At 48.5% G+C, this 27,529-nt stretch overlaps 2 protein-coding genes across 3 annotated transcripts; one reads left to right on the forward strand and one right to left on the reverse strand.

Moving 5' to 3' along the window:
- LOC308489682 (sialic acid-binding Ig-like lectin 13) lies at window positions 1-15,393 on the forward strand. Of its 2 annotated transcripts, none has more exons than XM_081031176.1 (9): window positions 1-138; window positions 4,752-4,810; window positions 4,870-5,250; window positions 5,449-5,727; window positions 5,918-5,965; window positions 6,887-7,150; window positions 7,796-7,892; window positions 8,082-8,178; window positions 13,719-15,393. In XM_081031176.1, the coding sequence occupies exons 2-9, from the start codon at window positions 4,777-4,779 to the stop codon at window positions 13,905-13,907; spliced, it is 1,389 nt and encodes a 462-aa protein (XP_080887302.1). In that variant the 5' UTR covers window positions 1-138; window positions 4,752-4,776; the 3' UTR covers window positions 13,908-15,393. The 2 variants fall into 2 exon arrangements, with proteins under 2 accessions (XP_080887302.1, XP_080887303.1); XM_081031177.1 differs by having other exon boundaries at window positions 6,887-7,144.
- LOC308489694 (cell adhesion molecule CEACAM18-like) lies at window positions 11,749-25,622 on the reverse strand (the record flags this gene model as incomplete). Its single annotated transcript, XM_081031222.1, has 6 exons — window positions 11,749-11,789; window positions 17,369-17,431; window positions 21,090-21,368; window positions 22,642-22,914; window positions 23,844-24,194; window positions 25,571-25,622. 6 exons carry the CDS (start codon window positions 25,620-25,622, stop codon window positions 11,749-11,751), a joined length of 1,059 nt encoding a protein of 352 aa, XP_080887348.1.
- Window positions 25,623-27,529: the final 1,907 nt, after the last annotated feature.

Here is a 27,529-nt window from a genome sequence, read left to right on the forward strand (position 1 = left end):
CTTTACTGTTTCTGTGGCTCTGGAAGTGGGGAAGGCCAACACCTATTATATCTTTAACCACTAAAGAGGAAATTGTTATGTTTCTGCCCTAGATACTTCATCTCCCTGGACATCATGAATTTCAAGAACATAGCACAGGTGAGAAGGAATCGTTCCTCTCTGGGACTAGTTGGGAGTGGGGTCTCTGCCACCCCATAGCAAAGCTGGATTCCCAAGTAACATAATCGGAAGGATGATGTCAGACATGGGATGTCCTTATTTCCCCACAGTCAGGTTTCTGCCCACATCGCCTCCTGATCAAACTCAAGAGCTCCACTGAAGTTCCCTCAGATATCACAAGCTGAAGCCTTGGGGGCTAAGGGCTGGCAGCATCAGCACCAGTATTCAGAGGCTAAATGCCAGTGAGGAATCCCACAGGGCTTCCGGCCCGGTCCTGGAGCCCAGAGCTTTCGTGGTAAAGGGAGACTGCAACCACTGGTTCTCACAGAGCAAATGTATCTCTAGTTAATCGGTTATAAATGATTTCATGGAAATTCTTTGCGGTAAGGAAAAAATACAGGCTTTAGAATAGGTGAAACTTGGATCCTGGTTTCTCCACTGGTAAGAGGGTGATAATTGGAAAGTTAGTCACTTTCCCTCTCCGTTTCTCAGTTTCTTGCTCTGTAAGTGGGGGGACGATACACCCCATCTCACAAGTGTACACATACATGCAAAACACCATCTACAGGTCCTGGGACAAGGTTGCGTTCATTGTGTGCAGGTTTTTTACCTCCTGCAAACTCAAGTTTCTGCCAACAACATCTCATGATACATTAGCAGTGCCAAGACCCATCATGTATTAAATGAACACATGACCCTTAAACAAAAGGAGCTAAACGTTCACCAGCAACATTCAAACCAGGAAATGAAGAAAACAGCACAATATGCACTCCCAAATGGGAAAGAGACAGACGTTTTTAGTGTGACACTGAAAATTTTCTGATCCTAAATAGTTATCTCTTCTCCAGAAGCAGGAATATAGGGGGAAATGTTGGGCTGACAGAACCTTGAGAATTATCACTGAGATTCCCCAATAGACACATATGAGTGGACAGACCTGACTAAAATCAGTAAAAAGACTCCCAGAGAAGAAGCCTTACATACCATTGATTCTGTATCTGAGGGTCACCAGAGCTTTCTGTCTTCCAACTTCTGAGTTGTGGTTCGAGCACAAACCCCAATGTAAGATACACCTCTGGGTTGGTGGAGAGGACCCTAGTGAAGGTTGGAATCTCAGAGAAAAGAGTAAAGTCCTGGACCCCAGGAGGTGTGTGTGTTGAACCCCTTTAGAGTTTTACACTCTTTCTCTCCCCTTGGTCTCCCTCAAACCCAAACATTTAAGTCTCAGAGAAGTTGATTGAAAGCAACACCCATTCCCCAGACACTAGCTCAGAAAGAAGAGGCAAGACACCATGTCTGGACAGACTGCCTGTGTTAATCTTGAGAATATGAAAAGTAATCACGTGAATGCTGTGCATACAAACTACCTTGTTTTTGGTTCTATTCCGGTGTTCAACGCATTGGATGATGCTTCACCACCTGGGGAAGGGCGATCCACTTTACTGAACCCACTGATTTAAATGCTAGTCTTATCTGGAAATACCCTCAGAGACACACCCACAATGATGTTTATTCTGGGCATCCTGTGGGCCCAGATAAGTCTGTATGTAAAATCAACCATCACACTGTCCTAGAAGGCCACCCCCCCCCCACACACACACACAGCTGTGCATTGAACACTGAGTACTGAGATGGACCATATCCTGCCTCAGCTCTGAATCAGCACCAAGGACAGCACGTAGCCCTTTCCTAGGGATGCCCAGGAACCAAGGGATGTCGGGGCAGAGAAATCGGCCTCTATGGGCGGTGGCCTGACCCCTGCTGGGGCAGAGGTTGGGTTGGTCACAGAGCACAGCACCTGGTAGCTGGCAGAGCAGCTCCAGTACAGTGAGGCAGTGAGTGGGATTGAGAACACAATACCTGGCTCCAGCAATTCCCAGCATCACCTAAAGACTTCACATCTCTTAAGGGTGCCCGAGAGTCCCTACCATGTCTACCTGGCCCATTCCTCCCCGAGAACTCAGCTTCCAATCCAGAAGGTCAAGAGCCCCGTCTATCCGCAGGCTCTGACTCCCGCATCACCGCCACGTACCCGACGGCACTGGAACTGTCGGGTAACCTGTCTGTCTCCCAACCAGATGTTGCTCTCCTCAAAGGCAAAGGCTAGATCTCTCATAGCCACCCCTTTCCTAGAAACCAGAAGGTATAGTGTAGATGGTTGTTGAAGGAAGGAAGGAAGGAAGGAAGGAAGGAAGGAAGGAAGGAAGGAAGGAAGGAAGGAAGGAAGGAAGGAAGGAAGGAAAGAAGGAAGGAAATTTCCTCCTTTACCTCATGGGAAGATTTGGCAATTCTTCCCTCTCCGATACACATACGCTTCCTGTCTCCCAGGACAGTGAATCCTGGGCAGACAAACATTGATGAACTGGCTCCCCGTGCAGAAAATGAGCATGAAACACCTATTCTTTGGGCAATTCATTTGCTCACCCTACACCTCAGTGTCTTTTTCCGAAAATTAAAGAAATGGGACTAGAAGGTCCCCAGCTCTGATGGTCTGAGGGTTACAAATTCCTCTGTTGCACACAGTCAGATTATCTGTCATTTCCCCTTTCATGTATCTCCTTCCCGTTCTTCCCCTTTTCTTTGCAAATTAGGGATGATGGGGAAAAGACAGGGTATGTCCCAGCCGTTCTGACCACAGAGATGCTGCAACTTCCCCTGTAGGGAGAGATGAGTTGGCCAGGACAGGGAGCCCAGGAGGGGATGAGATGCCCGCTGAAAACGCAGGAATTGGTGGTGATCTGTGGGGGAGCGTGTGTTCATGCTGAAACCCTGCGCCTTCCCTTCTCAGTAATCCCAGCGCTGACTCCACTGCAGGTTGTGGGAAGGGGACAAATAGGATGGGCAGATTCACGAACTTGGATGGAAGAAAACAGACTAATTTATTTCTATGGATGCAAAGTCTTAAGAAAGACATATGCAAAGCCGTAGTATCAAAAGCAGCATGCTGGGATGATAAAAATATGAAGAAAGGCAAGGAAACAATTAGCTTTAAAGCTAGGCTAAGGGCACCTGTGGGGGGATGTGGGTGCGGTGAGAAGGGTGGGGAACCGGGGGAGTCCTGGGTGGCCCACCACGTTCTATTCCCTGGAGGGTGTTCATTTCCTGATGGATCATTGAGTTGTTCTTGTGGGGGCTCTTCTCTGTATGTGTTTCATATTTGCCCCCCACCCCAATGTTTCAAGAAACCCAACCTGGGCCTAAGGAGGCACCACCTCTCATGCTTTCCCACCACTTCTGCCACCAATGCCCCCAGTTAAAAATAACCTGTGAAATCAGGGGCCTGTCTCTTCTCTCATGAAATCCTCACCATCGCCGAGGGTGGACGTCCCCAGGCTGGCATTTCTCACTCCGTGTGTCCTGCACACCCCGATTGCTGGGAGCAGAACCTACACAAGCAAAGTCCCAGAGGCCAGAAGATCCTGCCATGCTCTGGAGCAATGACAAATGTGGTCCCATGAGACATCGGTGATGAAGAAATCCTTCCTGGCACCCAGACAGCTGCGATGAAGGGGTGTTTATCCCTTTCAAAACCTGCACCTGCCTTTCCGCTCTTCCTTCCCTAACAAATCCCACTGTGCAGAAAATCACAGCCACAGTTTCCCAGGTGTCCTGCCAGCCGGGCTCCTGTGACGTCCTCCCTGTGCGTTAACACACAGAATCCTCACCTCCACTGCCCGGGTGTCCCCTCTGCACAGTCCCCTGAGACTCAACCTCCAATAGGGAAAGAGTGACATCCCACCCCACCTGAGCGTCACCCATCACAGCTGCTGTCCCAGGGGGCTCCAGGCTCCAGCACACTTGTGTCCCCACTGGACAGTGACTCTCAGGGCAGCATCCAGGCGGGTGTGTGACTTTGTGAGCAGAGAGGGGACGCCCACTGGTGGACATTAAAGCAGGACAGACTGGCCTCCTCCACCCCCTGCACCTCCCCCGTTCCCATGTCCCTGAGCCCCACCCCTGGCTGGACCCACTCCACAGACGTCTACAGCCTGTGACGAGAGGGTTTGGCCAGAAGGAACCTGTTTTAACTTTGCAGAAAATGACCCCCAGGGGGAAGGGCATGACAGGGAGGCAGGGGATGCACGTGGGGCCTGCGTGGGGTGTGATTTGGCTTCTCTCACCTTCCTGACCCCCAGGCCCCCAGAGGTGAATGTGGGGGTCGAAGGTTGACCATCAAGGGCTGCCGCCGCCTGTCAGTGTCTGAGTGTGGAGTTCTTCCTCCTCCAGGAAGCGTCACTGTCCTGACCTCACTTCTTCTTCCTCTGGAACCTTCTCTAAATCTTGCACTTTTACTTCTAATTTCTGGGAGACAAACCTTGAGAAACAGACGTTTCCAGAGGGAACCTGGCACTGCCAAGCCCAGACATGTTGCTGGCCCTGCTCTGGGGCCGGAGGGAGTTCAGGAAGGATTACAAAGGCAGGTGTCCAGGATCTGTGGACCCTGGGTGTCCATGTGCTCTGTGCAGGGGGTGGGGGATGAGCTCCATCTCTGAGTTCCTCTTCTGTGAACCAGGAGGCCCCACACTCCACCCCAGCTTCCGTGGTTTCCCCCTGTTCCCCTCCCACTTCCTTCCTTCTCTTTTCTCCCACAGGAGCCAGAAACCCTCCGTGTCAGACATGCTGCTGCTGCTTCTGTCCCTGCTGTGGGCAGGTGAGTGGTCAAGGGGAGGGGGCAGGGTGGGGGCTCTGCTGACCCTCCTTTCCCCACAGGGTCCCTGGCTCAGGATGAAGGATACCGGCTGACAATGCAGAAGTCTGTGACGGTGCAGGAGGGCCTGTGTGTCTTAGTGCCCTGCACTGCCATCTATCCCGGGTACCAGTGGCAAGACTCTGACCCAGCTCACGGCTACTGGTTCCGGGAAGGGGCCCATACAGACGAAGATGCTCCTGTGGCCACAAACAAGCCAGGTCGTAAAGTGCAGGAGGAGACCCAGGGCCGATTCCACCTCTCTGGGGACCCTCGGACCCACAACTGCTCCCTGGACATCAGAGACGCCAAGAGGAGGGACGAAGGAAAATACTTTTTTCGGGTGGAGGGAAGATATGCCTTATGGAATTACAAACCTAACTTGCTCTCCGTGCAGGTGATAGGTAAGGAATGGCCAGGAGAAGCCACAGGGGAAGGACATGGGGGTTCGGCACACAGTTGGGATGGACCCCCTCCTGGGGGAATATTGGGGGTCCAGCGTGTCTGGTCTCAGAGGGAGGAGCTGGACCAAAGCCTGAGGTGTCTCTCGGTCCGCACATGGGACCCTCCCTGATGATCTCATGTCTCCCCCTTCTCACCAGCTCTGACCCACAGGGTCCACATCTCCTTCCCGGGCACCCTGGAGTCTGGCCGCCCCAGGAACCTGACCTGCTCTGTGCCCTGGGCCTGTGAGCGGGGCACGCCTCCCATCTTCTCCTGGACATCAGCTGCCCTCACCTCCCTGGGTCCCAGGACCCTCCTCTCCTCCATGATCAGCCTCACCCCTCGGCCCCAGGACCACGGCACTAACCTCACCTGTCAGGTGAAGTTCCCTGCAGCCAACGTGACCGTGGAGAGAACCATCCAGCTCAACGTCACCTGTGAGAGCTGGGCCAGGAAGCTGGGGTCTCTGGTGGGGTCCTGAGGGCAGTCGGGAGGGGGTCAGGGCCTCGGGCACTGGGTGCTGGGTCCGAATCTGGTCTGGGAGGGGGTCAGGAAGATGCCTGCCTCCACCTTTCCTGAATATATGCAGCTCCATTGACTTGGGTCTACCATGTCTTTCTAACCCAGACTCTCCACAGAGCTTGACCGTAACTGTCTCCCAAGGAAATGACACAGGTAGGAGGAGCCTGTCATGGGCTGTAGGGAGCAAGGCTCTTCCACTTTAGGGCCAGGCTGGGTCCTGCCTCATCCTGCTCTCACCCCGGTGACCAGACATCCCCTTGTGGTTAAACCCAGTGGTCCCTCCATCCACAGCCCACTCGGCCCCTGTGAGCAGCTGTCCCCTTCGGCCCCTTGCTCCCAAGGCCCCCTCTTCCCCCACCTCTGTCAGCTGCACCAGGAGAACAGGGTACCATCCACATGGCAGAGCTGCCTCTCAAGGCCCCATATCATCAATCTCCTGGCGACATCTCCAGCTTAGCTTTGAATTTTCCCTAACGATGTTTTATTTAAGTAGTTTTGAACAGGTAATATATTCACATGGCCAAAAAGTTCAAAATGCGTAGCTGAGTCTGTCCTGAGATGCCGGGTCCCCTCCTAGGTAGTGACCAGTGTCCACACTCTGCTCTGAGCCCTGGTTGGTTCACCGAAAGGATAAGGGGTTCTTTGATTTCAGTGGGACAGACGTCATTGTTCTCTGTGACCCTGTGGTGTTCCCCTGCCTGGCTGGACTCCAGTTGTGTTTCCATCGTCTACGGCGTTTATTAAAACCATGGCGTTTATCTCATTTACCAACAGGAGCACTGCAGCGAACAATCTTGTATCTGTTTTCAGAACAGTGTGTTGGGGGGGTAGGGGGATGGGGGGGTGATAAGTTCCTAAAAGTAAAATATAGCTACTTTGTATGTTCCTTCTAATTTTGAGAGAAATGGTCAAATTGTTATGCATGGAGAGTGGACAAGTTTGCCTTCCTACCAGCGAGGAGTGAAAGTGTGTGTCAACCTATGTCTGTGTGTCTGTTCCTCCCAACTGGCCTCCTTCTGTCTGTTGGCGGTCTCTTGAACGCTTTGTCACTCTGATGTCTGTCTCTTTCTCCAGCACCCACAGCCCTGGAGAACGGTTCATCTCTTTCAGTCCCGGAAGGCCAGACCCTGCGCCTGGTCTGTGTGGTTGACAGCAACCCCCCCACCAGGCTGAGTTGGACCCGGCGGAGCCTGACCCCGAATCCCTTGCACCCCTCAAACACTGGAGTCCTGGAGCTGCCTCGAGTCCACGTCGGAGATGAAGGGGAATTCACCTGCCGCGCTCAGCACCCTTGGGAGTCCCTGCACATCTCCCTACACCTCTCTGTGCAGAGTGAGGGTACCAGTGGATGGGAGAGGGGCTGGAGGAGAACAGCACCCACCACCCTCACAGTCCACCCAGGAGCCCCCTGAACTCCAAAGGGGAGCTCAGCTCTGTCTGTGCTTGGCTGTGAGGCCTGGAATTTGCCTGGGACTCAGAGCATCACTGGTTGTCTTCCTGCCTGGCCAGCTCTGTGGGGTGGGGGAAGGGCTGGGAGGGAGAAGACAGGGAAAGGAAGTGAGGCTTGGTGGAGAGGGGCTGGGGCCCGGACACGTGTGTGTTGGGGGCACAAGACCCTTACTTTGCGGGGCCGAGATGACGGTCAGGCAAATGAGGCACTCATCTGGGGTACACAATTTCAGGAGAAGCCAAAGAAGCCTCAGCAATTAAGAGAAAGAATATCACAACATAGTATTTCTTTTAAATAAAAAAGAATGCAAAGTGAGTTCCACAATGAACAAAACCCCCAACATTTTAAATGAAGGCAGGCTGCAGCCCAGCTGCTGTACGCCTCACTTGCGTCCCCTGATCTCTATGCCGCCCCTGTCCCTGTTGTGTCTGGCAAAGGGGTCAGAAAATGGATATGTGGGGCCCTACAGGGCGTGGGAAGAGAAGAGACTGAGTTCTTGGTGGGGGGTCACCAATAACCCAATCTGTCTGCAGGAAAAGCCTCGCCGTTTTCAGGAGTGGCGCTGGGGGCAGTCGGGGGAGCAAGTGTTACAACCCTGCTCTTCCTGTGCTTCTGTGTCATTGTCATCATGTGAGCACTGTCCCTGGGGAGGGAGGGAAAACCCTTGGGGAGGGGAGGAAGGGCAGGAGGCCACAGAATCCCTGAAGCCAGAGCTGGAGGAACCTGGGGTTCCAGAGCCTGAAGCAAGGGCGGGAAGGGCGTCTCTGGCACCTGGGTGAGTCTGGCTGGACTGAAAGGCTCTCTGGTCTCTTCACTCAGAGTGAGATCCTGGAGAAAGAAAGCGTCGAGGGCTGCAGCAGGCATGGGCGACATGGGCACGGAGGGTGCAAACACTGTCATGAAGTCAATCTCTCAGGTGAGTGACCTGGGAGTCTCACCATCCAGCGTCCCACCTGTACACCTCGCCCAGGGGGCCCTCTGGATTGCTCTGCTCAGCATGGCCCAGGTTGCTCTCATCTCCCCTGGCCAGTTCCCCATCTTCTCAAAGCACAACAGCCCAGCACGGAGGAGTCACCTTCTCTCTGTCCTCCGTTTCTTCTTCTATAGCTAAAAGGTTGCCATGTCTTGTCTATTTTTCCTCCTAAGAACAGCTGGCATTGGTCCTCCTCCCTCCATCGTGACCCCCATCATTGCCCAAGCTTCAGGATCTCTTCCTGGAGCCCCTCATCTTCGTGCCACTCACCTCTGTTGCCCTACACAGAGCGATTATCGAAAGTCATCACTGTCCAGCTCCTCTGCCTCTGAAAATCTGTTTGCCCCCATTGTCTACAGCAGAGGCTGCCAAACTTTCTATAAATGGCCAGATAGTAAATAATTTTGGCTTTTAGGCCATGCAGTCTCCGTGGCAGCACTGGGATCTGCTATTGTGGCATGAAGGCAGCCATAGACCGTATGTAAATGAATGAGTATGGCTGTGTTCCAATAAAACTTTATTTACAAAAACAGGCAGGGGGCCGATTTGATCCCAGGCTATAGTTTGTCCACCCCTGACCTAGAGAATGAAGCCCAAACTTCTCAGCCTGCTGTTCTGCATATTCTGACCTCTCAAGTGCCTGCCTCTCCAGAAGGACTGGCATTAGTGTGACGTGAGTGAGGCATTCACCTCAGAAGCACAACTTAAGAGGGTGCCAGAAATCTCGGGAAACGAGATAAGTAATGCTTTAATGCCCTGTTTTTCTTTAAAATCAAAATTAATGAAAAAAATCAGGATGTCAAAGTATCAAAAATCTAAACGATGGCAGGATCAGTAGACTGAGGTTAGTTAAAAATTATTTAAGATCATAACTTACTCAAGGGAAATGTCAAGCATGGCATCATTCTCAGGTGAAAATGAGAGAAGCAGACGGATTCATTTTGAAAATATTCTTTCCACATTTGCTTCCAGTGAAGCCAAGAGAACAAAATTATAATAAATTCCGGTTTGGGTGTAAATAAAATCTTTAAACTTAAAATAAAGTTTTAACATACCAGTTTTCAGGTTTTCCATAATACTGCAATTAATTTCATGTTCTGGAGAAACTGATCTTTAAAAATACATAAAGACATACATACAGTGGCACACATTTTTTTCTTCTGTCTCAAGCTCCAGTTGGTTTAGAAGCGCACTCTTACTAATCGTAGGTTTATTTAAATGTTTGATATTTTGTTCTCAATGGATTTTCTTTGCATTCATTTTGATTTTAAACTCTTGCATTAAAATATCAACCTCAATATGAGGTGTTTGGCCCCCCTTTTTAGTTTGCACTGAGCTTAATCCCAGCCCCACACTCTAGCCCGATTTCTGCCACTCCCCCTGCCTCCACCCTTTTCCACTCTTTTACTCCATTTCCTCTCTTCATTCCATCCACACTGGACTTCTCGTTGAATCAACCAGAACAAGATTATTTTTGCCTCTGGGTCTTTTCATAGGTTGTTCCTCCCTTCTCAAATGCTTTTTCCTCTCATTTCCACTTATTCATTCCTGTTCAGCCTTCATGTTCCAATGTGTCACACTTCTCATTCATTTATTGTATTCAGCATGTGAGTGGAAATCTTTGAAGGGTTGTGAGCAGCAGATTAGCATCCATCCTTTCCTTCATTAATTTGTCCAGGAAATATTGAGCACCTACCAAGTGACAAGCATTGTAGGTGCCAGGGACCCATGTATTAACCATGTATGTTAAAATGTTTTCTAATCTTGAGATCGACGAAGCAGAGGGACACACCCAAACCAATCAACCAACCAAACAATGAATACGTGAATAGAATGTCAAAGATAGACAGATACTTTGGGGAAAGTGCAGGATTCAGGGAATATGGAGTGTTGGGGAGACGGCTCGTGGAGTTTTGCTGTTGTTGTTGTTATTTACTGTTGTGTTAAAAACATAACATAAATTTACTGCCTTAAATACTTTAAGTGTACAGTTGTGCAACATATTTCTAGAATGTTTTCATCTTGCAAAATGGAAACTCTGTACCCACTGAACAACGACTCACTTCCCCAACTACCCCAGCCCCTGGCAGCCAGCATTCTACGTTCTGTTTCTGTGGGTTTGACTTCTCTATGTTCCTCATATTACTGAAATCACACGGTATTTGTCTTCTTGTGACTGGCTTATTTCATTCAGCATAATGTCCTCAAGGGTCATCCATGTTGTAACATGAGACAGGATTTCCTTCTTTTTGAAGTCTCACTAATATCCCACTGGATGTATATACCACATTTTCTTTATCCACTCAGTGATGTCAGTGGATATCTGGGCTGCTTGAGTCTCTTGGTTATTATAAGAAAGTTGCAGTGAACATGAGTGTGCAAATATCTCTTTAAGATCCTGTTTCCAATTCTTTTGGATAAACACCTATAAGTGGGATTGCTGGGTCATATGGTTAGAAGCTCCACTGTTGTCCATAGTGGCTGCACCTTTTTGCATTTCCACCAACAATGTACAAGTTTTCAATGTGCCCACGTTTTCACCAACACTTATTTTCTATTTTATTTATGTAGTTTTATGTTTTAATACAGAATTTCACCATATTTCATTTTTTTATTTTTCAATAACAATTGACATTTAATATATTTTACATTCATTTCAGGTGTACAGCATAGTGGTTAGACCTTTCCATAACTTATGAAGTGATTCCTCTGTTGATGAGACTTGTACCCCAGACTGAAATACACTCATAGATGCACAGAAAAAACTGATGGTTGCCAATTGGAGGGGGGCTGCAAGGTGGGTGAAAAAGGGGAAAGAATTAAGAAGTACAAAGCGATGGATGCAATATAGTCCTGGGGATATAAAATACAGCATAGGGAATATAGTCACTAATATTGTGCTGACTCTGTGTCTGTTTTTTTAAAAAGATAGTGGCTGTGCTAATGGATGTGAGATAGCATTGCACTGTACTTTTGGTTTGCATTTCTCTAATGATTAATGATGTTGACCATCTTTCCATAAGATTTCTGGTCATTTGTACAGAGAAATGTCTAATTTAATTTTTTTGCCCATATTTTGATAGTTTTTAAAAAATTTTTGAGTTGTAGGAACTCTTTATCTCTTCTAGATAGTAACCTCTTATCACACATATGATTTGCAAATATCATATATATTTACAATTTATTGATATTTGATATTTGATAACCATTCCATAGGTTGGCTTATGGTTTTTGTTAGCGATGTTTGAGCAAAGGCTCAAGAGTCTGCCCCTTGATTGTGTGATCAGAAAGCGCTCCAGGCAGAGGGAACAGCCGGTGGAAACGCTCAGAGACAGGAGGCTGACAGTAAGAGGAGAAGCACCAAGGACGTCCATGCGATTAGCGAGGGAGACAAAGGCCAGCAGGCAGGACACGCGTGTGGAGAAGTCAGCACGGGCATAGGTCACATCTGCACACGCCGGCTACTGAGGGCATTTGGAGACTTTTCAGCAGAAGAAGGACATGATCCAACTTTCATTTCACAGGACCCCCCTGGCTGCTATGTGCAGAATAGACTGTGTGGCAGGGAAATGAGAAAAGAGGTTGGAAGGAGATGGTGGTGGCTGGAACCAGGCTGTCATGCGCTGGGTCCTAATTGGGTTCTGGATAAAATCTGAAGTGAGGGCTACCAGAAATTGCTAATGGATTGAGAGTGGGGTATGGGTGAGAAAGGGGTCAAGGATGACTTCTAGATTTTTGCCCTGCGCAGCTGGAAAAATGGAGGCATCAACCATTAAGGTCGAGAAGATTGGAGGAGGAAGAGACATGGGGGAGGAAAGGAAGTTCGGTTTCAATACATGAGCTTTATGTGCCTTTTGGACAAGAGAATGGGGATTTCAAGTATACCGTCGGATCAAGGTCTATATTACCAGAGAGGGGATGGGCTGCAGGTACAGACGTGGGAGCAGTCAGCCTACAGATGACAGGAAGCCCAGGTAACGGATAAGATCACAAAGCAAAGTTGCAGAAGGAAAGAGTCTGGAGGTGTTCTGTTATGTAGGGGTCAAGGAAATGGGGAGCAACCAGCAAAGGGGCTGCCAGTGAGGCAATGGACCCAGAGAAATTTGACGTCTTGTAATCAAAGAAGGAGTTTTATTTAGAGAAGGCATGTAACTGAGTGTCCTGTGGCTGCAAAGTCCAGAAACGCAAGGACTGAAAGATGACCATACGGATTTCTTACAGGTCACTGGTGTTCTTGATAATAGCAGTGCCGGAAGTGGTTGTGTGTATGTGTGTGTGTATGTGTGTATGTGTGTGTGTGTGTGTGTATTTAGATTTGTACAATCGAGAGAAAATAGGAGGAGCAAAAAGATTAACAATTCTGTTGAAGCGTTTTGTTCTGTGATCTGACACCTGTCACTATCCACTGTTTGAGTCTGCATTAGTTTCCTATTGCTGCTGTAACAAAGTGCCACTAAGTTAGTGCTTCCAACAACATAAATGTATTATCTTACACTTCTGGAGGTCACAAGTCCAAAATAGGTCTCACTAAGCTAAAATCAAGTCATTGGCAGGTGGGGCTGAGTTCCACGGGAGGCTCCAGGGAGAACGCAATTTCTTGCGTATCCCAGCTTCTACAGGTCACTTGCATTCCTTGTTTGGTGGCCCCTTTCCTCCATCGGCAAGGCCAGAAGCATAGTACCTGTATCTTCACATTTCTCTCTGCCTCCTTCTTTGCTTGTGATTACATTGGGCCCACAAGATAATCCAGGAGCATCTTCCCATCTCTACATCCTTAACTTAATCACAAATGCAAAGTCCCCTTTGCCATGTAAGGTCACATATTCACAGGTTCCGGGGGATTAGGGTGTGGACATCTTTGGGGGCTGTTGTTCTGTGTACCACAGAGCATCATTTCTTTCACTGACTTGTCCTCGCACCAAACTGAGCTTCCCAAGGGCAGGTGCCATGCCTGAATCAAGGCCCTGGAATTCTCTCTCACTTACTTGGTTCCTGTCCATCTTGTCATAATTCACCATTAGTTATTTACTTGTTTAACTCATTTTTGCTGCCTCCCTCAATTAAAAAGTGAACTGCAAGAGGCCAGGGCCTGTGTCTGCCATGGTTTATCCCACACCCAGCTCAGGGCCTCACACTCAGGAGACCAGGCTTTGGGATCAAAAAAGAACTCGATTGGATCCTGGGTCACCAGGGACTTTGAGCACACTACTTACTTGGTTCAACCTCAGTTTCCATATCAACAACATGGAGACAATAATATTATCTTCCTTACAAGGTCGATGTGGGAAGTTAATGAAATTAGCAAGCACCAAATAAGGTGCTCACCAAGTATTCACTATCTGAGGAAGCATGAAAGAAGGAAAGCTCAACAAAAAAGTGTGTGGCATGAATGGATAAAGGCATTCCTGGGCTTTTCTCCCAGATACTCTCTGGCTTATCTTGTCCCCACTGTTTCACTCTTTCTTTTCTTTCCCTCAACTCAGGGTCCCGTGATGGAATCCCAGCCAGGCAGCCTCACAGACCACCCTCCTGCAATTCTGACTGTCCCCTCGATGGGAGAGAAAGAAGAGGTTCATTATGCATCCCTCCGATTTCATAGGAGGCAGCCAGGAAACGCGAAGGCACAGCAGGTCACTGAGAGTGAGTACTCAGAGATCAATATACCCAATTGAGGAACTGCACAGACTTGGCCCTGATTTGATGATGGCGGCCTCCGACAAGGAAAAGAAAAAACCAAAGGGGGATTCCTGTGTAATTAAAAGCCCTCTAGGGGAAGAGTTAAAAGAATAGTGGAAAGAACACAGGCTTTGGAACCAAGAGTTGTGAGTTCAAATCCACACTCTACACCTTTACTAAGTGACAGACCAATCCCCACCCCTCTGTGCCTCAGTTTTCTGCCCTGTGAAACAAGTTGAGAAGCACTACTTGCAAGTTTGTGGTGAGAATTGTGGGAGGAATATCCTATCCGAGCACCTGGCTCAACGTGTATGCTGAGCACATGTTGGATCTCTGTGCTTTGAACAGAAAGTTCCTACTGGGAATTTCTCTTGACTCTGGAGGTGACCAGCATCAGACAGTCCTTGCAGCTGAGGTCCCGCTTCCTGGAATGCCCACCTGGCCTTCATCTGCTTCTGTCTTTGAAAGTAGAGTTCAAGGGGCAGAATTCTGGGTTGAGATGGCAGTCAAGCAGAAGCTCATGGCTTCTCCCCATAAAGACAAACCAAATGAAAGCAAAAGGTTCCCAAATGATCACACGACCATCTAATGAAGGAAACATGATTCCCAAATTCACCTAAAGCTACCAGATGAGGAAAGAGGTATTTCACAGCAGTTACTTCCTAAAGTAGCCTGGACGAAAAGCAGTAAAAGGACGTGACAAGGCATTAAACATTCCTTAACTCTGTTCTGCAGCTCATTTATAACAGCATTGAAAGTCATAAAGTACCAAGGAACATTTTTTTAAAATGCAATACTTCTGTACTAAAAATACAGAACATTACTGAGAGAAATTAAAGAAGATCCAAATGAATGAAAAAATATACCATGTCCATGGATTGGAAGCCACCAAACTGTTAGGATGTCAGTTTTCTCTGTGATTTAAAGTAATTCGTGTGTGTGTGTGTGTGTACACAAATTGACAAGTTGATTCTAAAATTTATATGGAAAGGTAAAGGACTTAGAATAGTCAAACAACCTTGAAAAAGAACACAGTTGGAGAAATCAAACTTTACTATAAAGTTAATCAAGAGTGTGATATGGAACAAAATAGGGTGTGTATGTGTGTGTGTGTGTGTGTGTGTGTGCGCGCGCGCATTAATTTGAATAGCACAAAGTCTATTCAACCGAGAAAGGAATTTTTTTTAAACAAATGGTGGTAGAACAAGTGGATCAATATTTGGAAAAATGAATCTTATCAATTATATCATTAATTTATATAACTGGAAACATACAGTATGCACTCTTGTCTTTTTTTTCACTCAGCATTACATATTTGGAAATTCATCTGAGCTGTTGTGCATACCAGTATTTTGTTCCCTTTTATTGCTGAGTAGGATTCACTGCATGAGTGTATCATGGATTGTTTAACCATTTTTCTATTGATGAACATTTGGTTTGTTCCCAGCTTTTGGCAATTATGAATAAAGCTGCTGCGAACATATCTGTATATGACTGTGTCAATTTATGTTTTCAGTTCCCTAAAGTGTTGGCGGTGCAGGGCCGAGAGGTGACGATGAGGTCACAGTCACATGCTGGGAGCTCGAGGGTCTCTGGGACCTCCCTACGGGTCCCAGAATCCATCAGGCAGCCAGAGGGATGAATGGTCTCGCGTGCAGGAGGAATGTAGGCACTGGAGATGGACAATGGGAAACATCAAGAGGTCCAATAATCCTGATGAGTCTCTGTTACTGTGGGTTGAACTGTGTACCCCAGAAAGATGTATTCAAGTCTTGACCCCTTGAGGTACTTGTGACTATGATTCTATTTGGAGAGAGGGTCTTTGCTGATGTAATGTTATATGGGGGGGGCTAAATACAGTGACTGGTGTTTCCCCCCACAAAGAGGGAAATGTGGACACAGAGACACAGGTCGGGAAGAAGGCCAGGGGACAATGAAGGCAGAGATTGGAGTTATGACACCACAAGGCAAGGAATGCTGAGGATTTCTGGTAACCTCCAGAAGCTGGAAAAGGCAGGGAAGGATTCTTCCCTAGAGCCCTGAGGGAGCACGGCCCTGCCAAAACCTTGGTTTTGGTCTTCTAGTGTCTGGAACTGTGAGAGAATGCTGTTTTAAGGCACGCTGTTGGTGGTCACCTGTCACAGCAGCCCTAGGAGACTAACACATTTGCTCAGTACCTACTGTACATCAAACCTTCATGCATCCTGTCTCATTCAATCCTCACAGTGAGTCTGAGTGTGCTGGCTCTACCCCACATTACAGAGGAGGCTCGTGTGGGCTCGGCAAAGCCACACAGGCTGCAAGTGGAGGGACCAGGCTGAATCCATTTATGTGACCCCAATGCCACAAGGGGGTCTTCATCAGAGGGCCCTGGGGTCTTGCCTTGTGTCAAGACACTGTCCTAAGTGAGGTTTGTGAGCATTCAAAGCAGTTATGACCACAGCTGCTAGGTGACTGTCCCCACTTCCATTGATTCTGCCAGAAAGGAGTCTCTGTCTCTCTCCACTTTCTTATCTCCCTCCCTCCCTTCCTTTCTTCTACTGTAACTGCCATAACGATGAACAAATTTGCTTACATTTTTGGGGCACTCAGATAAAGACAGCACAGAAAAACATTTCAGAAATGGCATTATGGGGCCTGAACTAACTTCATACTGTTTTAACTTTATTGGTGTTTTTTTTGATTATAAAGGCAATTTGTACACTTTGTAAGAAAAAACTTTAGAATATATAAAGCGTAAAGTGTAAAGAAGGAAATTAAGACATAGAACTGTTAATAGTTAATGTTTTCCACATTTTTGTGCACTTGTAGATGTGTATATATACACATGTGTGTGTACACATAAAACTGTGGAAAACACACACTGTACATATTATATCAATCAATTAATCCATACTTTTTATAACTACGGTCCTATCAGATGCTGCTTTGTATTACTCATTTCCAATTTATCAAGTTATGAGCATTTTCTGAGTCAGTAAGCATCTTTCCCCAGCATGGTTCCTAACAGATGACAGATTAGCTCAACATGTGCTGTGCCCCTATTGAAGCAATTCCAGTTGTTGGATATTTATAGGTTGTACTGTTTCCCTGCCATCAGCAGTGCTGAGATGGGGCATCAGTGTCTCTGATGGTCCATGGCGTCGATTAGGGAAGCGGGGAAGTTAGAAGCACATTTGCTGGTGAAGAAGAAGCAATGGAATTAGAGCACAGAGCTCTGCACAGGCCTGCCCCAGCCTGCATCCTATTCGTTGGCTCTGATTGGTGATGGAGCAACCAATGGCCACACAGCCCAGGTCTTAGGTGGGGTCTCCAGACTTCCTCCAAGAGCCTCCATCTCCCAAGCTCAGTGTGACTGGGCTGGTTCCCTCTTCACTGTCCCCTACGAGTACTAGACCCCATAGCTTAGCCCACCTCTATGGATACTCTCAGCCCTTCTCCATCACTGACCCCTTACCTCCTTGCCCATCTGGTCTCGTCCTCCAGTTCTGATGTGGACACTCAAATGGCCCGGTTTGTCCTATGGGAAGAAATCAGGGAAGAAGTCACTTCTCAGATCATAGGAAACTAACAGAACACAGGAGAGTCCCGGGTAGATGAGAGGTTAGCTTCTTTCCAAGCCTTCCCTGGTGAGGGACCCCAGGAGTAGGAGGTGAGAAATCTGGGGGTTTAACCTCTACCCCAAGGGTCCTTATCCCGATACTTTAAAAAATATTTCTGAAGTATTAAGGTCACTGGAGGGACGTACCATGGGACAGGGGCTGTGGGGAGTGTGGAGGGAAAAGGGGCTGGTGCACTTAGGGGAGGCGGTGGCACTATCTGGCCTAATTACTGATGATGATGGGGATGATAATTCATTGCATGCCTATTATATGCCAGGCACTACGGTAGATGATTTATGCAAGTCATCTTGAACCCTCCCAACAGTGACACAAGTTGATACTTCAACCCCATTTTGTGGATAAAGGAACAAGAGCTCACATAGATGATGTCACTTGCTCAAAGTCACACAACAAGAAAATGACAGAGGCCAATATTCTATCCTTGTCTGTCTGACTCCCAGCCCAGACTGGAGACCTCAGACCATGGAAAAGGGGGCACCTCTAAGGAGAACGGGACAGTGAAAATGTTGGGTTGACTTCCAGCTACGATGAGGGGGTGATGCCTGGCTAGGTGGCTTCTTCCAGGGTGTAGAAGAGGAGACCTGGATCTCCTGGAAACACCCTTGTACTCCACAGAGTTTATCTCAACCAGTTTGGAAATTGTACACTGAATGATGATGATGGTATGATAATAACATCTAAAATTCTATTGAGTACTGACTACATGCCAAACCTTGCTCCAAGATCTTTATCAGTAATGTCTTACTTTGTCCCCATAGGAGATATCCCTGTGAGGTCAGTACCAGTGTTACTCCCATTTTACAGACGGTAAACTAAAGCACAAGTGGGTGAACCTGCCTACTGATGGCCAATACTCTAAGCTTCTTGATACAGAGAGCACATAATGATCACAAATAGTCTCAATATCAAAATATCAAAATGTAAAAAAGAATGTATCTTCTAAAATCTTCACATCATCACTGTATCAATACCACTATCACCAGAATTACCAACACCATCATCACCATCAGCATAATCACCACCATCACCACCGTCACCATTGTCACCTCCATCACCACAATTGTCATCATTATCGCAACTATTTTTATAATTTCCATCACCATCATCATCATCACCATCATCATCATCACTGCTATTCTTAACATCTACTACAGTGGTCTTCAACCAGGGCTTTTTCACCCCCTACGGGAACTTTCTAAAGCCTATGGTCATTTTTGGTTGTCCAAACTGGAGGTTATGGTGGCTGTTGCTACAGACATCAAGTGCGTAGAGGCCAGGATGCTGCTGAACGTCTTACAATGCACAGAAAAGCTTTACCCCACCTACCACTGAAATAATCATCTGACTCTCAATATTGATAGAGGTTGAGAAACTGGTCCACTCCGCCACGAATGTTGCCAATCCCTTCATCCTCCAAGGTGTGTATCTAACCCGCCCATCACCCTTCAGAGCAGGTGTGACCCTTCACATATTCCAAGTGGGGCTAGGAAGAGCTGAGAAGAAAAACGATCGGCTCAAGATCGCCCAGCCAGCTAGGGGCAGAGCTGGAATTTGAATCCAGATTTTAATCATCCCTCCACCCAATCTCTTGCCCCAATGTACTTGACCTCTGCTCCCTGTTTCTCAAACGTGACTTGGAAACTCGTGACTACCATGTACCAGACACATCTCACATCTGCCCTTCCAGGTGGTCCTCTACAGCTGTATTTAAACACATAGAAACTGGAATGAAGTCAAGTCACTGGATGAAACCCTACTGATATGTTAGAGGCCTGGCTGACTCTAAACCTTTCATCTCTCCTTCTGGCTGGCTCTGGTCCTTGAGACCTATGATCATCCCTGATAATCCCTGATAATCAGTTCCAGGTTTGTCCATTCACCTCTGGCTCTGCTTCCCCCTCTCAAGGGAGTGATGGCTCCTCAGTCCCAACCCCCAGCCAGTGCCCCGTCCTTGACCCAGAGCAACACGCACCTGGTGGAGAAATGGCTGATCATCATGTAGACCAGGATTCCGCAGAGGTAGACACCTCCTAGGACTGTCATCACGATCAGAAACACCACCAGGGATCCGGAGATGTAGAAATCCCTTTTACCCACAGGAATGTGCCCTGGAAGGAGAGGATACGTGGGGGTTAAGGCCAACATTCACTTGTCCCTTCATTCACCTGTACATCTGTTCTTCAAAAATGTATCAGTACCTGTTATGTGCAAAGCTCTGTTCTAGGTAGTAGGGATTCAACAATGAAAACCAACTTCCCGCCCTGGTGGGGCTGTTGTTCTCGCTGGGAAGCGGAGAGTCAACTATTAAGCAAAGAGATGTCTAATATGATTGCGGGGGCAATAAGTGCTCTGGAGAAGGACAAACCCTAAGAGGACAGAGTGTGACAGGGCAGCGGGGTGTTGTTTACCCAGGCTCATTAACTCATTGCACAGGTATTCAGTGAGCACCAGCTATATGCCAGGCACCGTGGTAAGCAATGGAGAGAAGTGACAATCCAAGAGCTCACCCAACCTCTGTCCTCCTGGAGTTCATAGTCCAGTGGGGTAGAAAGGTGTGAGGCAGACAGTAGCACCAATACATTGTGTCTGGTGCATAATTGGTGCTTGGTAAATAGAGTGACTGACATAAATGTCTCTAGCTCACAATCAGTATCTGCTCTTGGCTTTGTTTGGGAAGTGCCAGGCTGATGGCTTCTCATGCACTTTCTTCCTCATTTCTTCCTGATTTCATTCTTGCAGCAGTCTGGTCGTCAGGGACCCTTATTATCCGGACACTACAGATGAAGAAACTGAAGCTCAGAAAGGTAAAACTGCCCCTGGTTTATGCAGATGGTCAGAGGCAGAGCTTGGATTTGAACTCAGGTCAACGCGTTCCAGTGTCCCTGCCTTTTATGGCCCTGCATGTCTGCTCTCTCCCCGAGGACGTCAGTCTCTCTTCTTGATGCAGAGGATTGAATGTGTGGATGTTGAAAAGGTTCTTTCCCCATTTAGAAATTCAGTCCCAAGCCATGTTTCAGACACCATATCCATGACAAATGTCTGTTTCCTCTGCACCACTTCCACTCCTGTCTTTACACTTCCTCGTCTTGGAGGCAGCCCCGTAGGTTGACAGATTAAGATTTGCGGTCAGATTGCCAGGGTTTGTATGCTGCCTCCTCTGCTGATTAGAACTGGAACCTTGAATAAAGCACTCAAACTCTCCAAGCCCCATGCTCTTGCCTATAAAAGGAGGTGATGCTTATAACAGTCACTTACTCTGGAGGGAACCTGAGGGTCACACAGGCTGGAATGGTGGCTGGCACTTAGTGCTCAGTAAATGCTGGCTGACCTCATCTCCCTGGAATTCACCCCAATGCTGAGAAGAGGACTCTGCGGGCTTCCTAGAAGAGGGAGCTTTTGGCTCAGATCTGAGGACGGGAGGATTTCACCCAGCCATTGTGAGCATGACATGGCAAGGTGGAGACAGCATTCCTGAGGATGGGCACTGCCTAAGCACAGCATGGAGGTGGGAAGATTTGGAGAGCGGAATCCCAAGAGGGGAGTTGATGCACTTACTGGGAGTTGTCTGGATCTGGACGTTTCTGTACACGGTCAGCTGGGTCACAGGATTCTCCACGATGCATCTGTATCTGCCCGTGTGCTCCCACGTCAGACTCGGGAGGGTGATGTTTGCCTCTGAGACGCTCAGGAGGGAGCCGTTGTGGATCCAGCGGTACTTGGGTTTCGGGAAGGCAGTGGAGGTACACTTCATCTCCACCTTGGAGCCGAGCTCAGCAGACAGGATGCCGTTGATCGTACTGGGATCACTTTTCAACCACACATTGTCGGGTCCATCTGCAGAGACAAGCCAAGAGACCTGGAGCTATGGTTCTGATGTCCGGGTTGGAGGATCAGAACCTCCAACCAGGAGGTGTCCCACTCTGCACCCTGAGCGGACCCATAGGCGCACCCTTGGCAAGGCAGCTGTGCCAACAACAATGACAATAATAATAATGTCTTTCGTTATGAAGAACCTACTATGGGCCTGCACCTACTATGGTAGCCATTTAGGTCATAATGAAATGGGTACAGAGTTGAAGCAGATGCATGCCGAGCACTGTCCTAAATACTTTACATGTTCACGCACTTGCCCAATTCCCACCGCAGCACATGTGATCAATTCCACAATTGATCTATCTCACAGATGATAAAAATGAGGCTCAGAGGAGTGGATTGCGGATTCAATAGCCTCCTATTGACCAACAAATGGGCTAAGCAGGTGCCCCTGTGGCTTGGGAGGAAGCCCCATGAACAGCTGTAGCCCATGGGTCCTGGGTCCTGGTTCTAACCTCTGATGTGTAAGCAGAGTTCAGAGGTCAGGAATTGTCCTCTCTGTGACAGCTTTCCCCGCACAATTGCCACAGAATGCACTTAAGAAGCTGGAGAGATGATAAGAGTGGTTCTAGATTTCCCTAAGAAAATGATTCTAGACTTGTGAAAAACATATGGAAGAGATGGAAAGCATCTGAATTCCATCAAACTGACAAGTTCAATGTCTTCGATTGACAAGACCTGCCTGAGAATTTGAGAAGGTCTTACTGGATTGCAAACTTGCCTTGGTGGACAGCCAAAGGGTTATAAAACAAAGAGAATGTATGAAATGCGTAATTTACTTTTATCAATTGAACTGTCTACTTAAGAAGTATAGTCAGTTCAATCAGAGTAAAAGAAAAAGTAAGGGTGATGTCATGAAATGTAGAACAGAAATAAAAAAAACAATGAGCTGAATTTGAAAACTCAAGGAAAGTAGGGTTTTGAAAACTTAATAAGTTAAATGTCAGTTTAAGAAATGATTGGTTGCAAACTGTCCCCTCTTTACCCAAATACCAGATCTCAACAAGTACATACTATGTCTCAGCTCCCCATTTTAAATGGTGTGGGCCATGGTTCTGAGCGATGAGGGTGGGATCTGAACTCCAATGAGTTAAATAGTCAGAGCTGGGGTTCAAATCCAGATCAAGCTGGTTCAAGACGTTACCTCTCTCTGGTTCTGCCTGCATTATCCTTACGTCCCTGGAAGACCTGCAACCCACCCCTGCCTTCACACCCATGACCCCAGCCCACTCACAGGCCACAGTCAGAACGATGTGTTCACTTTTTTGAAGATACCCTAGGATGTTTTCCAGCGCACACTGAAGTATCACGTCATAGCGGTTGACCTTGAGAATGATGAGAGTCTTGCCGTCTGGGGAAATTGTCATCAGATCATTGCTGGACACCTGTATGCCAGACACGTACCACGTGATAGTAGTGGCGTTGGTGTGGCAGAAGGCGGTGACAGAATCCATGTACTCAACCACAGAGGTGGTGTTAGTCGAGATGCCTGGGTCGCTTTCCTCTTCTGGGTGAAACAGGAAAAGATTAGAGGTGGGTCCTACCTCTTCAAGCTCTGCATGTCTCCAAGGGGGTCGTTTTGGGGTATGTTGGGGAGAAAGCAAGAGTTGTAAAATGTGGTCTGGGGTCTTGGCATAGGCATGTGGTCTAATGGTTATTTCCACGCCACAAGTTCAGGACACTCCCACTCCTACCCAAGTCGCTGTGGGTAGAATTCAGAGCGAGAGGTGGTATTTGGACTCTCCATAATAATTGCTCCCATTATCTGAGTCCCACTTACTTTACAAATACTCCCTCTAACCTTACAACATACCACAATAGTAGACACTACCCCCATTCTACAGGTGAGGAAGCTGAGCACCACAGAGAGAAAACAAAGTTCCAAGGCTGTGAAGTATATACAGGTGGGACCTTTGACTCTTTTCTAACCTACAGAGTGTGGCCAAGGTGAGGACTGTCTGTCCCATTACTACCTGTGTTAAATAAGTCTCTGTCTCAGCACGCGAGAGAGACTTTTGCTGACCTCGAGGAAACACGCAGCCTTGACGTGAAACACCCGTGTACAGAACCACACTGGAGAACACAGCCACGGCCAACACTTATGAGTCTCAGAGCATAGGACTCAGCTAAGCCACACCGGAAATTCTGACCCCCAAAACCTGTGTGCTAATCAAATGGTATTGTTTTAGCTGCTAAGTTTGTGGCTATTTCGTACGCTGCACTACTAACAGATAACTGATACAGAGTGAAATGGGAGCCCTTAAGGTAGTAAGTGACCCATGTCTGTGGGAGAAGCTGGACAACCATCTGCCAACGCTCCCAGTGTCATCTGCAGGTGGTTGGCAGAACTGACAATATGCTCTCCAAGTGACCTCACTGCCAAAGCCTCCAGACTCGACTCCTGCGTTAGGGAAATGGGGCAACCTGTCAACTCACCTCGAATCTCGAGCCAGCCGGTTGCTCTGTGGGTCCCACTGCTGACGTCCACCCGCACGGTGTAGTTCCCCGTGTCATTTAGCACAGAGTTCTTGATCTTCAGGCGGCCTTCCTTGGTGACATTCTCCCGCCCGCTGAACATGGGCCCAGACTGCCAGGAATTGGAGGGAGGTTTGTAGCTGACAATCATGTTTCCCTCACTGTCGTTTACACCCCGGTGCCAGCTGTATTCCTGAGCATCCTCAGGGAGGTTCTCAAGGTCCAGGAAGCTCCCATATCCCTCTAACCCTACGAATGGGGTGACGGAGAGTTGGCCGGAGGTCGGAAAGATCCCACCGGCCAGCAGACTGGCTGAGGAAGACACAGAAAGAGAGATTGGCTGACACCACCCAGACAACAATCCACAGACACTGGTGAGCACACTAAGGGTTTCCAGCTCCCGATGACTCCCCAGCCTGTCCCCTCCTCTCCATCCGCTCAGCCCCTTCCTGCTCCATTGTCCCCTCACCGTCCTTCAGCCTGGATTCTTCCCTGGACACTCAGACTCCAATCCGTCCTCACACAACCCTTATGTGGATCCTTATAAAGCCCTAGTTGTGGCCCAGCACTCCCCCTGCTCAAATACTTTCCACGGCTCCCCAGTGCTCTTATGATAAAGTTTAAACTCTAGAGTGGCTCATGGGACACTCTTAGCAAGAGCTGGGTTTTGTTTTATGACTCATCTAGCCCTCTTTTAGATTACACCTACCCCATCATCCCATGTACTTCCTCATTCATTCATTAATGCATTCACCCATGCATTCATTTATCAGAAGACACAAGATCCACATTCTTTGTCCCAGCTACACATACAGACAAGCAAAGCTTGAGGAGGCATACCCCTCCTCTAATCTTTTCCTGCTTCACCCAGAAGAGGAAAGCGACCCAGGCATCTCGACCAACACCACGAATGCACCGCACTGTCTCCCAACTTCAGGCTTTCGTACCTGCTGGTCCCCATTTCTGGCACACTGATCCCTGCTCTCTCCTTGTTGACTCACTTCTACTCATTCTTCAGTTCTCAGCTTTGAGTCTCCTCCTCCTCAGCCTGGGACAGCCTCCTGGGCCCCCTCACTGCAGTCCCCACACTCTGGGTTATGCGGTGTGGTGACAGGGCTGCACGTCAAACTGCATGTGAGCTCCAGGAGGGCTGCCTCGGGCACCACTGCACCCCCATTTCCCCTAAGCACAGCGTGGAATCCAGTGGGAGTCTCAGCATGATTCTCTGGGTGGATAAAACTCCCTGGAAATGTGTACACACGTCTTTGATTTGGCGTCTAAATTCAGTGAAGTCGATATGAACCAGGGTGGGGATCTGTTGTCACCTAAGACATCAGGCGTCTACTGCTCTGTGAGCCCTAAGCCTTGGCTCCATGGAGGAGGCAAAGACACCCAAGATCCCCAGCTCCAGGCCTCCAGCTCCAGGAAAGTACACCTGGCTGCCAGTGAAACACGATAGTCGTGCATGTCAGGGGCCCACAAAGGGTCCTGGGGAAAGTGAGGAGATGGGAAGGGGTGCAGTTGGAGAAGTGGGGGAGGGGATCAAGGCAGATAGCCACCCAGGGGCACACTGTGTGTGTGTGTCTACGGGTGAGGTGTGTCCAGGTGTGTGAGCTATGCAAGTCCTGGCCAGAGTCCCGTCCCTCTCACCTCCCCCTGCCAGTCCTGCAAGGTCACCTCTCTCTTACCCACAAAGACCAGTTCCCTCCAGAGGCTGCATCTGGGTCTGGAAAAATCCATGAGCTGCAGTGGCTCCTCGTGTTGGAGGGATCTCTCCAGATCCGCTGCCCCTTCACCGCCCTGTGTGTCAGGCCTGGAGCTGCTGTGTCCCCTTCTGCTTCCTGTCTCGGGGTTGGACTCTGCACCACAGGTGGGAGGGGCGGGGAGGAGGGCCTCCGGGGAGTCAGTCGTTACCTTTAGGACTTTGTGTTTCCATCACTTTATTATTATTATTGTTATTATTATTAACTTATTTACACTATTCTCTCCTGGTAACAAAAGGAAACGAAACAAAACAAAACTCACTTTTAGGAAAACTAGAAAATACCAATCTGGGCAACAAGCACGAGACGTATTTACTTGTGACAGACAGTGTAGTTATTGGTGGGTGTGAAGAGGGGCCGCGCCAAGGCTCCTGAGAGCAGGGCCTGCCGTTCGTCCAGGGACCACGACCGGGGTGCACTGACCCCACGGCCACCCGGGACGAGCCGCGTTGGAGCCCGCACGTCTTCCAGTTCATCTGCACTGAACTCAGTAAAGCCCCACTTCTTAGAGACGTGGGTCTCCCGGCGGCAGGGACACTGGCACGTGGCCCCGCATGGAGCCTGGTCACCGGCTCCTTGTGCTGCAGCTGGTGGGAGGGCCGTGATGGCCTGCCCTCGGGGACCTGGCCGCTGTGCCCCGGGACTTTCCAAAGGCACCTGCGCCCCTCCCCCGCCTGGAGGGCGTCAGCCCCGGCGCAGGACCACCTCTTGCCCACGCGGCTGACGTGGAAGGGGCGAGCCCCACGCGGACGTGAAAACCCGTCTTTGCCCCGGCTTTGCACCGTGTACTTGTTGGCACACACACGAGCGGCCTCCAGAGCTTCGGGAGAGAGCTGCTCCTGTCCGTCAGACACCACGTGGCCACCGAGTGGGACCTCGGCCCCTTTGGCCTCCCTCCGCCCCAGGTCGAAGATGAGTGTCTTCGCATCGGAGACACCTCGACAGAAGCGACAGAAGCGACACTGGGTCCGGGGTGTGGTTACAACACCGGTAACCTTGGGTGGCGCGGCGGCCCAGGGCGACACCAGGACCTTCAGGGGTGCGCCCGAGGGGAAAGAGGACGGCAGGCTTTTCAAACGTGTGTCTTGTTTTTTTTTGTTTTTCCGAAGCAGTGCTGAATTTCCAAACCGCGTCATCCCAGGTGACAACTGGCTGCTTTCCCCCTGGACAGACACTGTCCTGTCAGGGGCTCCCCAGGTGACTGCCTATTCCCCCAGGTGGCCCCTTGAGTGGCCGCAGCGCGTGCTAGTGTATGGCTGAACCAAAAGTTATAGAACCATTTCTCTGGGGGTTGGGCCCTCAGGCTCTTCCTAAAATTCAGCATAGGAGTGATGGTGCGGGAGAGAAGAATGTCCTCCACGCAGAGGGGAGCCGGAGCTGTGCCCACGAGACACATGGCTGCACGTTGAGGCCGACTGAGAGGGACACTGGGGCTGAGGGACACACCGAGGGGGGGAGGAACAGGGCACATCCCCAAGTCTGCGATCCATACGGAAGTTCCTACTGTACTTGGGACTAGGTTCCTCTTTCATTTCATACCAACAAATACTACTCTTTTATTTGCAAAAGGAATGCATTGGGTATAAAAATATTTGGAAAATTCTTAACATAGAAAACACTATCTTAATAATTAAGCCATTTAAAATGATTTGTTATGAATCTTTATTATAAATATTTTAAAATCAGATAAGTAAGTACTTATCTAAATATATAAAATGTTTATACATGTATACATTTTTACGTTTATAAATAAATAAATATATTTTATAAATAGAACAAGTATACAGTTATTTATTATGCTGTAATTAATGCTGGTCAAAATCACCTGTAATCATTTGACGCCCTGGAAAATATTGAGCTTTTTCCTATGAGTGTTTTCAGTTC

Source organism: Rhinolophus hipposideros (assembly GCF_964194185.1).
Source record: "Rhinolophus hipposideros genome assembly, chromosome: 21".
Taxonomy (NCBI): Eukaryota; Metazoa; Chordata; class Mammalia; order Chiroptera; family Rhinolophidae; genus Rhinolophus; species Rhinolophus hipposideros.